Source organism: Medicago sativa, chromosome 3, assembly GCF_051527215.1.
Source record: "Medicago sativa cultivar Bolivia chromosome 3, Bolivia_mono, whole genome shotgun sequence".
Lineage (NCBI taxonomy): Eukaryota > Viridiplantae > Streptophyta > Magnoliopsida > Fabales > Fabaceae > Medicago > Medicago sativa.
The window spans coordinates 48,749,812-48,763,221 of record NC_140751.1 but is presented as its reverse complement, the minus strand read 5'-3'; the positions used below and the strand labels follow the sequence as shown (position 1 = coordinate 48,763,221).

At 32.7% G+C, this 13,410-nt stretch overlaps 1 protein-coding gene and 1 pseudogene across 1 annotated transcript; both read right to left on the bottom strand.

Moving 5' to 3' along the window:
• Positions 1-1,828: 1,828 nt before the first annotated feature.
• Positions 1,829-3,253, bottom strand: LOC146937898 (serpin-ZX-like; annotated as a pseudogene).
• Positions 3,254-6,499: 3,246 nt separating this feature from the next.
• LOC146937897 (serpin-ZXA-like) lies at positions 6,500-8,003 on the bottom strand. The gene is made up of 2 exons (XM_085757808.1): positions 7,681-8,003; positions 6,500-7,343 (listed from the first exon to the last, which is right to left on the bottom strand). Exons 1-2 carry the CDS (start codon positions 7,714-7,716, stop codon positions 6,570-6,572), a joined length of 810 nt encoding a protein of 269 aa, XP_085613934.1. The 5' UTR covers positions 7,717-8,003; the 3' UTR covers positions 6,500-6,569.
• Between the last annotated feature and the right edge of the window lie 5,407 nt (positions 8,004-13,410).

The window sequence follows — 13,410 nt, the reverse complement described above, 5'->3', positions numbered from 1 at the left end:
TGAATAGTCATAATTTTTTTGCTTTCAACTTCAACCAGTTACATGTTGTTATTTTTATTTCTTCCAACACTTATTCTAACTACCTCTTTGTTTAGTTAAAATCATTATTAAGTTATTAAAGTGAATGTTATTGAATACTAATTGAATAAATCTTAGAATGTGAGGGATGATGTTTATAATAAAATTTCATGTTGATGCGAAAAAGAAGCGACTCTTATTTTAACTATTCTTTATGTCAGAGTTTTATTTCTTTTACATTGTTTTATTTGTTATTGTTAAGGACACAAAAAATCTGGTCCAAGCCAGTTTTAAAAGCAAAAGGAGCATAAGGAATATAGTTTGATGCTGATTTACTGGTGTATAGTGGTTGAAAATCTGGAAGATAAGCTCATTAAATAGCTTTCAATTTTGCTATTGTTTACTTTCATCAACATTCATTGCAGTGGTTAAGCATCAATAATCGATAATAATTAATACAGCACTGCTATATATCCCGAGAAAACCACTCGGGAAATTTCAAGAAGAGTACGTGTCACTATTTAAAGTCATTTGTAGAATACATGGGGCTGCTATAGTTAGGAATTTGGCGGAAAACATGGGCAACTGGCCAATCAAAATGATGTCGGGATAAATTCGCTACAAATAATTCGCTGAAACTAGCATTATTCTAATTAATATTCCTAATGACACTATTGCAATTTACCAAATGATATACCTTACTAATCAGGTGTATATTATTTTCCCCAATTGTTTAATGTTGTGTGTCTGATTTGCACAAACAATATATTGTTTGTTTCCTACGCTACAATTTGAAGATAATGACAAAATGTTTCACATATTACTCAAATAATATGAAGCAAGAGCAGACACACACAAATACCAGATATTGTTACGTCGACACCGATAATAATTTGAAGAAAAAAAAATCTCAATGTAATCACATGTCTTCGTATTGTGTCAGTTTCAGAAACCGGACATGCCTTCGATCAAAAGTCTAGGTTTCATAGCTCAAATATTCATTAAAGATGAATAAATAAATAAGTGCAAGTAGGAGGTTTATGGTACATTCTCTATCTAAACTCTGTTACAATTTTGAAACTATTTGTGAATTATACTATGTTGGCTGTTCCATAGAAAATGGGCATTCCTGTGATGGCTCTTCCATTATTGGCTGTTCCATAAGAGTCCTTGTTTGTGATGTGAAGCTTTTCGAAGATTTGCTCCTCTTACGTTATGTTTCATCAAATCAGAGGAGGGGTTCGGTAGCTCAGCTGGTATGAGCTAGAGGTTAAGGAGTTGGAGGTACGAGTTTAAATCCAGACGAATGATTAAATATTAATCTAACAACTAACTACTAATATTTGTCATTAAAAAAGAGTGTAATCTCCTATTAAAACAAAAGCAGCTTAAGACATATGTGTTTACCCATTGTATTAGAATTATACACCTCAGAGTATTCTCAGCAACTTATAAATCATTTTAAATTCAGCAAAACTAACCAATTCAACAAAACTTACCACAAATTAATCAACATATTGATCCATTTCAGTTTTAAATAATCTTACAATGTGTGATTAAACCATGCATCTAAGGAGTCTATTACAAATAAAAAATAATATAAATCTAAAACTCACTAGATATATAATTTAATCAAAATCAAAATTAACAAAAAAATTGTAATCAATCAATCAATAACCTTAGAACTTATCATTATCTAAATAAATTAGTCTCAAAAGCATAACAGTCTATGAGACAATCTTAATCCATTAGATCCACAAGTAGATCATATCTTATTGATGCGTAATCCATTGCAATTCTTGTATGGTAATTATGATCTACCAACAAGAGGATTGAGCACTTGGCCAACAAAGAGTATTGTTCCAGACAAATCGTCTCTTATCAAAAACATGAAAGGGTGGTCAGCTACAAAGTCTATTGGGGTCGGAATTGAAGTAGGACGAGCACATCCCAATAGTCCAGTTCTAGTGACTGCAGCAGATTCAGTGCCTTTTTCATTTACTTCAATGAAAGAATTTTGAAATATGTTAGAAACCCAAATCGGAGAGTTCGCCATTTTTGTCAAACCTCCATCAGAGAAAGGTAAAACAACTCCTAACTCCTTTGACACATTAGAAAGTTCAAGTCCAGAATAAATTTTGAAACGTGGAATCCTGAAGTCACCCACTATCACTTCCTTAAGTGGAAGTTTGTGTTCAAAATCTCAGGTTTGGAAGCCACTTTCTCAATCAAAGCTAACAATCCATCTCTTGCATCGGGAAGAAAAAAGTACATAGAGAATTGACGAATATCGTTGCCTTTCTTATAAGGAAGACGAAGGATCTTAAAACCATCAAAAGCATTTATAAACTGCTTCTTTTTGCTAGTCATGAAGGGAACCTTGATTGAGCTGCCACCGAGAAGGTGAAAATCACGGTCTTTTGTTTTTGAAGCATCAAATGGTTGATGCCATGCTCCTTTAAAGTATAGTGCATTAGCAAAAATGAGCGTAGTTAAACTATTAATTGACCCAGGTGAAAGAACATCGCTAATACGTCCGTTTGTCTCTTTTTTAGCCCATACATTCACTTTTTTTTTTTGACGGCTTCATCAGCCTTTACGACAGCATCAAATATAAAATTATATTAGAAAAAAAAAGATTTTACTGTTCTAAAAAAGAAGGAAAATATATATAGGTACCTTGTTTATGAAATCAAGTGATCTGAGAGTGGCAAAATAATTAGTATCAACAATTTCTTTGAAGGAAGGGTAAACAGAAAGGGATTTTTCAAACCAAACAGAGTTGACAAAAGACAACTGTGGACCACCATAGGGAGCAGCGTCGTCTAGCACAGAGGAAAAGAGGTGAGAGGATAAGGAGTTGAGATGGTCAATGGATTTTGATCCAAGGAAGGAGAGAAGCTGACGTTGTGTCGGACCCTCAGAACCGGCAGCTACTATGCTGAGCACAGTTTGGAGTGACAATGGCGAAAGCACGACATTCTTCTTCTTGAATTCTGTTTTTGATAGCAAATGTTTGGTGATGTTCATAGCATTCTTCGTTAAATTAGCGATTGATTCGCGGTGGTAACTCATTCTTCTTCTGGTTGTTTTTCAATTGTGAAAGTAGAGTGCTGCGGTTGAAATCCTCTGTGCTGTCAAGAAGAAGCGATTGAGACTATTGAAGACCTAAATATATCGTTCAATTGTGAGAGAGAGGTGTATTTAGACTTCTAGGGTTAGTTGTTTTTTTTTTTTGTTGATAATTCTAAGTTTAGATTTTCTTAGGGACCATCGGTATTTTTTTGTGTGAATAGTTTAGTTGTTACCTTTTTTAGGGGAGTTTAGTTTAGTTTGTTACTTCTATACATACTACTACTAAAAATACAATATTTATTCTCAAATTAAAATTAAAACCTTCACCTGTAATTCTAGAAAATTTAGTTAAACATTTTGTCCCAATTTTTTTTCAAAAAAAAAATTTTGTCCCAATTTTTTTCTTCAAATTAGATAATATAAAACAAACAATTAATTAAAATAAATGAATAAATATGTATAGAAAATGCGGATAGGTCCTTTTAAAAAAATACGGATAGACAAGCATGCCAAGTACTAATAAAGAGATGTATAATTTGTCCTCGTCAGCTTAGCTCAGTTGGTATGGACAATGCATAATATATGCAAGGTCTGGGGTTCAAACCCCGTCCACCACAAAAAAAAAAATGTATAATTTGGTTTGGATGAGAATCCTTAAATGATTTTATTCTTAAATTCTTAAATATATTAATTTTGATGATTCAGCATAAATATGTCTTTGTTTAATCTTTAATCCTAGTTTTATCTGTAGTTATAAATATGATAAAAAAAAAAAAAGGAACAGTATCTTATTCAAACAAATATGAACAGTTTGCACTTTAAAAGGAGATATATGCTAAAAAGATTAAAACGAAAGGTTCTAATATAGGGTTAAACAAGTTTTTTCGTTAGTAAAAATCCAATTAATTTTGATTTTAGTCCATAAACTTAAAACCAAGATGCTTTTATGCTCCAAATATATTATGTTTCGGTTCAGAACTCTGATGCATAGTTTATGTTAAAGACAGTTAATGTCAAAATTCGGACGCATTTATGTTCAAGATGTGTCCAAGTTATGTGGATCTTATGTTCAAGAAATGCTAAGGACATGTCAAAATTATATAAATTTGGGACCAAAAACAAAACAATAAAATTTTAAGAGGATGACTAGCCACCTTACTTAGAAAAGGATGCAGCGGGAGTTTTGAAATTATCTTGAACTTTGTTAGGTTGGTTCCTTGTTAACCCAACTTAAAATTGGTAAAAAATAAAAAACAATAATTTGAAATAAATTCCTTAAGTCTTAAGGTTTTGTGTTTCCTGTATGGAACCTTGTCTCAATCATACATACATGAATGAAAATAGTCGTGTTATGGCTATTGCCTTATTCATTTTTAGAGAATTTGTGTCTGTGCGTTTAAAGTTAAAATGCATTGAATAGCAAACCAAGATTAAAATTAAATTGAATTCACTGAATTGGTGAATAAAATTGTTGTTACTTTTGTTATTTTAATTTCTAGACTGACTTTATCTACAAGCATCTTGAAGGATTTGGATGGTGTACTTTATCTAAATAAATTATCAATGTACATCTATTGTTATATGTTATTTATTTTTTTGACTCTGTTATCTGTTGTTCTGTCATAGTTACATATGTAAATATTAATAAATGGCTTCATTCAATCTATAAATCAGGTTCTAAATTCTTCTTCAATCTGCAGTTTACATTTGAGATTGACAATTGCATCACATCTCTCTTATTAACAGTGGAATTCTACCCCTGAATGTAATATTTTGGGTTCCAGTTTAATCGCGTCTCAAAATGAGGTTAAGACAATTAATCAATCTACATCCATTCCAAAGGTGAAGTCTCTTCCTTCTTTGCTTATGTTATAGAATCTGTTTTATTTGACAAGTTAGTTTCTATTTATTTGCAAATTTGATATATTATACGTTTTCAACTTAGATTTTGATGATACCTAATTCAATTTTCAGTTTAGATTTTGTTTAGAAATCAAATCAACTCAGTTATGAAGTCTTCACTCATGAGGTTGATCCGCCGAAGCAGTGGCAAGGAGAGCCAGAACCTAACAGTGGCTCACTCATGAAAGTTATGCCTGGTTTTCCTTGTCGACGTACAAGGTTTTAATTTATAAATTTTAGCCCATTTGAATTCTCTGGTTCTGCTCCTCTGGTTCAGAAGTTGTTAAGCAGCTGTTTTATTACATTCACTTGTTACGAGAAAGGTTAGTTTTATGACTTGTATCCTTTGTCTCTTTGTTTTATTGGTTCTTCTTGTTTACTGCCTTGTTTTAATAAAATTCAGCATTGACACAGAGCTAATTGCAAACTAAGACTGTCTAAAGCCATCTGAAACTTACATTTCTTAGAAATCATCAATATGGGAATAATGTGCATGTACTTTTGATTATTTCCTGTGGTTCGATTTGTATATTCATGACAATGGTAGTAGCTGAATGATTAATTGTTTCCTACACGAATCCCAAAGTTGTGACCCTTAGTTGTTTGTAAATCCATTTGATATTCTAACCATGTTTCTCAGTTTCCTTAACTCTTGCTCGTAATCATCCTTGTTGCAAGGAAATTCTGCACATTTTTCTATTGGGTCATTTTAACTTGTGCCCTTAAAAAGGAGCTTAAAAAGGAAATTAAAAATAAATTTTATATTGAAAGTATAATTTTTGCAACTTTTAAGACATTGAATGTACAAGTTTCAAGAAAAACTTTCTACATTTGCCTTCTTAACTTATGCCCAAGGGCACAAGTTAACATTTCCCTTTTTTATTTTATATATGAAATTATCTCTAACTAGCTAATCAAGTCAATGCAACATCATAAAAAGGCGGTAAAAATATGAAAGCGTAAGTAGGAATATTATAAACAAAAAAATGGTAGTGGATGCAGGGGGAAAGTTTATAAGGATATTAACAAAGTGAACGAGAATCAAGGGATAACAAAGCTAGTATATGATAAGGCAATAAACACCATGAACTCGAATAGTAATGGAATTTTCAAAATCAAATTTAAATCATTCAGCACATATTTATGCTTGGAAAAAAAAAAAACAGGTATAGTCAAATTCGATCACTACTGCATCAAAGAGAATTTATAACCAAACTAGCTTAACGCCATGCAATAAGACATCAAAACTCCAAAGCTATAACAACACGCCCTCACACAACCCCAAAATCTGCAAACACCAATATTTATTCTTGACACTATATCCAACTGTTGCAAATTGCAATGATAACATGACTAAACATTAGAGATAACTTTCACTAATATTTCAGCGTCATGGACGAAAAATCAAAACATAAACATGAAGTATACAACCAATAACCATTTAAAATCAAAACTATATGCATGAAGCATACAGCCAGCAACCGTTCAAAACATGAAGCAAAACTAACACATATATAGATCATATCTAATTGATGGGATACACATTGGATTAATTCTTGCTTGAGTAGTTAAGATCATCCAGCAAGAGGATCATGCACTTGCCCAACAAAGAGTATTGTACCAGATAATTCTTCTCTTATCAAGAACAAGAAAGGATGGTCAGCTACAAAGTCTATCGGTACCGGAGTCCAAGTGTGTCGAGAACATCCAAGCAACACACTTGCAGTGACTGCGGCAGCTTTAGTGCCTTCTTCATTTACTTCAATGATAGACTTTTGCAATACTTTAGAAACACTAATTGGAGAATCCACTATTTTTGTCAAACCTCCAATAGAGAAAGGTAAAACCACTCCTAACTCCTTCAACACATCAGAAATTTCAAGCTCAAAAGAAATATTGAATCTTGGAATTCTGAAATCACCTACTACCACTTTTGTATGAGGAAGCTTGTCTTCTAGGAAGTTAGACTCAGAAGCCTCTTTCTCAATCAAACCTAACAGCCCATCTTTTACATCTGGAAGAAAAAAGTACATTGAGAATTGTCGTTCATCTTCACCTTGCTTGTAAGGAAGACTAAGGACCTTAAAGCCATCAAAAGCACTGATAAACTGCCTCTTCATGCTAGTCATAAAGGGAACCTTGACTGAGGTGCCATTGAGAAGGTGAAAATCGTAGTATTTTGTTTCCGAAGCATGAAACGATTGCTCCCATGCTCCTTTGAAGTATAATGCATTTGTCAAGACGAGTCTAGTTAAGCTATCAATCGACCCGGGTGGAAGAAAAGTACGAATTAGTCCTTTTATTTCCTTTTCAGCCCATAAATTCACTGTTTGGATAGCTTCATTAGCCTTTACAACAATATGAAATATAAAATCAGCAGCGCAAAAATATAACAAGTGAGTTGTTTTTATGAGAATTTCAATAGAAGAATTCAACTCGTTTTTAATATATAATTTTAACATATTTTGTTGTTAAATTATTTGGATACCAGACAAATGAATTATGAAACATATCATTACACTAACATACAACAGTTGCGAGACATGGATTGTTTAAAATACAAAATAAAGGAATCATTTTATCAATCAATCTAATAACAAGGGAATTATAATAGAGAAAAGTTTCTTTGTAAATTCTAAAGAGAAAATAACCAAAAAAAGAAAAACTAATATTTCTCATACGTACCTTGTTTATGAAATCGAGTGAGTTGAGCGTGGCCATATAATCAGTAGCAACAGTTTCTTTGAAGGAAGGGTAAAGAGAAAGGGTTTTCTCAACCCAAACAGAGTTGGCAGAAGACAATTGTGGACCGCCAACGAGAGCAGCATCTTTGAGCACAGAGGAAGCCAGATGAGAAGATAGGGAGTTGAGATGGCCGATGGACTTTGATCCGAGAAAGGACAGAAGCTGATTTTGTGTGGGACCCTCGGATCCAACAGCGAGGAGACTGAGCGCAGTTTGGAGTGACAATTGCGAAAACAAGACATTCTTCTTTGGAGAACAAATGGTTGGCGATGGTCATAGATTTTTCTTTTTTGGTGAAGAAATGGTTGATGATTGAATCGCGGAAGCTATCCACTCTGCCAAGCGGAGGTTTGGATGAATGTTCTGCGGACTATTAAGATAGAGAGAGATGCGGATATATATAGAGGAGCGGCGTCCTTTGGAGTTAGAAGAAGACTTGAATTAAGTTGCAAGTTTTTTGTTTTAATTTTTCCAGTCACACCTGTATATTTCTGGTTACACCTAAATTTACTTAAAATTTTATAATAATATTAAAATTACTCTTTCGTATAAATTTTCTTAGAATTTTGATGTAATTGTCACTCTAAACTATTAGCATCACTCACCCACAAACAATCATGGATGTTCGATCAATGTCAATGAAAGATTTAAGAGAGAATTAATTAAAACATCTTTTATCCATACTCTATTACATATAAATAAGTGAATTTCTTCTTTTTTCAATGATGATCAATTTCTATTTTTCTTGTTGTTCAATGTGTTGATATGTTATGTGTTCTACAAGCGATGTTATTTGATGGTGCAACATGTGTTAACGTTAATTAAATTTAAGTAAACATTCATTTAAACGTTGATGTTAACTTAAATTCAGTTTAAGTAGGTATATGTACACTTAGTTTACATAACCTACTTAAACTAAATTTACATGTACCTACGTAAAATAAGATAAAATAATAATGTTGCAAGTATTTTAAATTAGTAAAATAGTACAATATTTTCTCGGCGAACAACTCTAAGTCTCTAACTTTCTATGATCACACCATATATTATAAATGAGTACGAAACGGTATAATACCAGATTATTACATTAAGGGAGAAAGAAAGACGATATTGTACCTTGAAGAACGACGAACAAGCTCCAAGATTTTCCAAAGATCTGAAACACGTGAACAGTCGAAGAAAGAAACAAGCTGAGAGAGAATGAAAGAAGAGTATAGAAGAAGACAATGAAAGGGGGCAGGGGCATATTGGTAAAACGAAACACATTTCATTAAGGGTGTTTTTGTAAAAGGGCCAAAACACATTTTTCTACCCACTAAAAACAAAACCACGTGGCAGCAATATATTGGGTCGGTCCGTCCGACCGAAAAGGTGAATCGTACCGGAGCACGACCATTTTCATGGTTCAGATTAATTTAAAAACAATCTCAGCACTCAATGAGTTGGCTAGCTCTAAGGTTTGGTGACTGCTGCCTGTGGTATAAGTTTCACTGTGATGCCATTTGTAGGATACATATCACTTTAAAGACTTTCTGAAGTTCTATGGTTATTCTTTTCAATGAAGTGTTAACTCATAGGTAAGATTTTGACTTCGTAATTTCAAAAGATGGAGTTCAAATCAAATCCACCCGGTGATAATATATAGAAAAACCGTTGTTTACTACAGTCTACAGAGCATAATTCATAAATAGTTTCAAAGTTGTAACAGAATTTAGCGATAGACAATGTACCGTACACTTTGTCAGTTAATCTTCTTTGTCATTACTGCATATTTGAGTGCCACGTGAAGATTTTTGTCATTATCTTCAAATTGTAGCAAAGAAAACAAAGAGTATGCGGTTTGACAAATCAGACACACACATTAAACAACATGAACAAATCATTGGATTTGTAAAGCACAACATTTGGTAAATCGGAATGGTGACAAGCCAAAAACATATAAAAAGTTGAAAATAGCTTATTCCAATAGGAATAGTAATTATTGTTTTCTTAACAGCTAAATTTATAAGAAAACCTCACATTCGAGCACAAATAATAAATGTATGTGATAATAGATCGTGAAGAAATGAAAGTAAAGAATTGGCGGTGGTTTCATGAGCATTTGAAGGAGATTTTGTTGTGATGTCTCTAAAGGAGAACATTTGATGTGACTGACTTTGATAACCAGGATGCCGTATAGATTTAGTTTTCAACTTTCTCTAACGTTTGGATGGTAGAAAGGACAAACATGAATATTTTTTAAAAGATAAAGGACCAAAACATGTTAAAAATAAGATAGGACTCGAAAGTATATTTAGGGTGTGTTTGGTAAAAATAAGCTATAAGCTAGATGATAGCTGATAAGCTAGCTGATAGCTGAAAAACTAGCTTATAGCTGATGACTGATAGCTGATAGTTTATAGCTGAAAAAGCTCGCTTATTAAAATTAATGTGTTTGGTAAAATTGGTTGTTGATGTAGCTGATAAATATAAAAAGACATAAAAGTACATATCTATTTTATTTATTTATTTATTTTGTTTATAAACAATTTTATTTAATATATTTATTTTGAAATATTTTAATTGATTTCATCTTTAAAATGGTAAATGTGGTATTAAATTAAATTGTGATTTTTGTGTAATTAAAGTTTTTAACTTTGATATAATATATCTTTTTTAAAAGAAGTTTCATATAATATATCTTTTTAATTTTTTGCAAAATTATATTGTTTTATTTGAAATTATAAATAGTATGTAAAATAAAATAATAGATTGCAAGAGGGTCTATATGTATAAATGGAAAAAAGAAAGTGCATGGCTGTTAAGCAAACCGAAAAAGAAAAAAGAAAAAAAAAAGTGGCAGTTACTTTGATAACGTGGGTTTAGTGGTCACTTATTTTTTAAAATAAATAAGGTTAAAAATGGAAGAAAGTATAAAAAGCTAAAAGCTATAAGCTAAAAAGCTACTTGAATTAGCTTCTTAAAAAACGCTATAAGCTAGTGAAAAAAGCTTTTTACGAAACACATCTCATTTTATCAAAACAAGCTTATAAGCTAGTCCAACAAGCTATAAGCTAGCTTTTTTATGTTACCAAACACAGCCTTAGCTAATTATGAACAAGTTATGAATAATATACGGGGGGGTTAAAAAATCAATGTTTGGATAAGCAAGCGTGTATTTCACTTTTTTTTTTTATAAATAAAATTGGATATAAAACTGGCTGAGGTAGGGTTTATGAATGGTTCAAAACTATCTCGGTTGACAAGTTTTTGACCGCTGTACCAATTTTTATTTGGTTCACCTCATTTTTAACATTGTCTAAAACCATCTGTTATATTTTTTGTTAAACAGATGACAAGAATGAACACCCGATTAGTTCCTAATTCAATCAAACTGATAACTCTAGTTTTCAAAACTATGAAAAATGATTATATAATGGCAGAGGGGCCTAATTGTTCATTAATGCAAAGCCATCAATGTAGCACTTAAACATTTAAAATGAAGGACAGTAGAAGCAATAGAAAAAAGAAAGGAAAAAAAAAAAAAGAGGAATAGACAAGGGAGATCTTAAAAAAATTATACTCTATGATTAAAATTTCAAAAAAAGAAAAATGAGACTTGAATTGAATAGTTGGAGTTTAGCTCTCAACCATTAATATGCATTCACAACAATACAAAATTGAATCTCTAATTTCAAGTCTCTTAAAAATGAGAGACATGAATAGAGTAGTTGGAGCTTAGGCTCTCAACCATTGAATGTATATATTCACAGCAATACAAAATTGATTCTCTTGTTTTAAGAGATTAAATATAAGGCTATTGCAATCCTAATCTATGTATATACATAATCAAAATTATATACACAAAGGGAAAGATGAAAATCTCAACACTTACGTTGAACTGTTTTTTTATATACACTTAGCTTCAACGAAATTTAAAACGCTTCATCGAAGCTTATAAAAATTGACTATTGATTGCTACTCATTGACTGCTTGTAACCATTTATTAAATGATAAGCTTGTCAACCAGCTATTTGAACTGTGAATATTATCAAAGAGAGAAAAAGAATGAATCTCTTGTTTTCATTAATTGTAATGTGATCAATACAATGTTATTTATACAAAAGTAGAGATGTATGCTAAGAAGCGTAAGCTAGCAACTAGAGGAACAAAGCTCTAAATGATAACTTGCTGAGCAAGTTATCTCTATAACAGAGATGGAGAAGCTAAACTGTAATAGTCCCCCTCAAGTTGGAGGTTTATATATGTCAACTAAACCCAACTTGATCAATAGAGAACTGAATGGCTGAGGAAGTAAAGATTTTGTAAAAAAATCTGCAAGTTGATTTTGGGATGAAACTGGAAGAAGCTTCATGATTCCTGCAGCAAGCTTCTCTCTAACAATATGACAGTCAATCTCCAAATGCTTGGTTCTCTCATGAAAGACTGGATTAGCTGATATATGAAGTGCACTTTGATTGTCACAATACAAAACAGGAACCCTAGTGCATGAAATCTGCAGATCCTTCAAGAGATACAACAACCATTGAAGCTCACATGTAGCTGCTCCAAGTGCCCTATACTCAGCCTCAGAGGAAGATCTAGAAACTGTGAGTTGTTTCTTTGTTCTCCATGAGATCAATGAGTCTCCAAGGAAGAAACATTGTCCAGAAATGGACCTTCTAGTGTCTCTGCAACCTGCCCAGTCAGCATCTGAGTATCCCTGTATGTAAGGAAGTGATGATCTTGGAAAATAGAGACCTTTGCCAGGGCATGTCTTGAGGTATTTGAGCACTCTTAAGGCTGCATTATAATGTGTTTGGGTTGGCTGAGACAAGAACTGGCTCAATTGCTGGGTAATGAAAGTAATGTCAGGTCTGGTGGCATTCAAATACAAGAGTCTACCAACAAGCCTTCTATATGCAGGAATGTCTGTAAAAGGAGGAGAATCATCATGATAGAGCTTAATGGATGGATCTGAAGGAGTGGCCACAGGTTTAGAGTCCAAGAAACCTGTATCAGATAGCAAATCCAAGCAGTATTTCCTTTGACATAATGAGATACCCAGTTTTGAATGAGCAACTTCCAAACCCAGGAAATATTTGAGCTGTCCCAAATCCTTGATTTTGAATGAATTGTGAAGAATGTTTTTAATGAAAACAAATTCATCCAAAGAGTTACCAGCTAGTATGATGTCATCTACATATACTAGTAATGCAGTAAACTGATGAGTGCTATGTTTGATGAATAAAGAATGATCTGCTGCAGCTTGTTTATAACCATGACTAAGTAACAGAGATGCCAGTTTTTCATACCATTTCCTACTAGCCTGTTTGAGTCCATATAATGATTTAAGAAGCTTGCAGCACTGATTAGGCTTATTGGTGGCAACACCTGGGGAATGTCCATGTACACATCTTCTTGGAGATCCCCATGCAGAAAAGCATTGTTCACATCCAGTTGGTGAAGATGCCAATTGTTCAATGAGGCTAGAGCTAAAACTAATCTGATGGTGGTGTGCTTGGCTACAGGTGAGTAGGTGTCAAAGTAGTCTAAACCTTCTACTTGATTGTAGCCCTTAGCAACAAGTCTAGCCTTGTATCTCTCAATAGTTCCATCTGCATGATGTTTGACTTTATAAATCCACCTACAGCCTATAGGTTTAGCATTTGGGGGTAAATCAATGATTTT

Excerpts from the sequence above, each read along its gene's own strand:
- LOC146937897 (XM_085757808.1), bottom strand. The coding sequence starts at position 7,716 with ATGGCCACGCTCAACTCACTCGATTTCATAAACAAG. Across the intron at positions 7,344-7,680 it reads CACTCGATTTCATAAACAAG|GCTAATGAAGCTATCCAAAC; the intron begins GTACGTATGAGA and ends ATTGTTGTAAAG.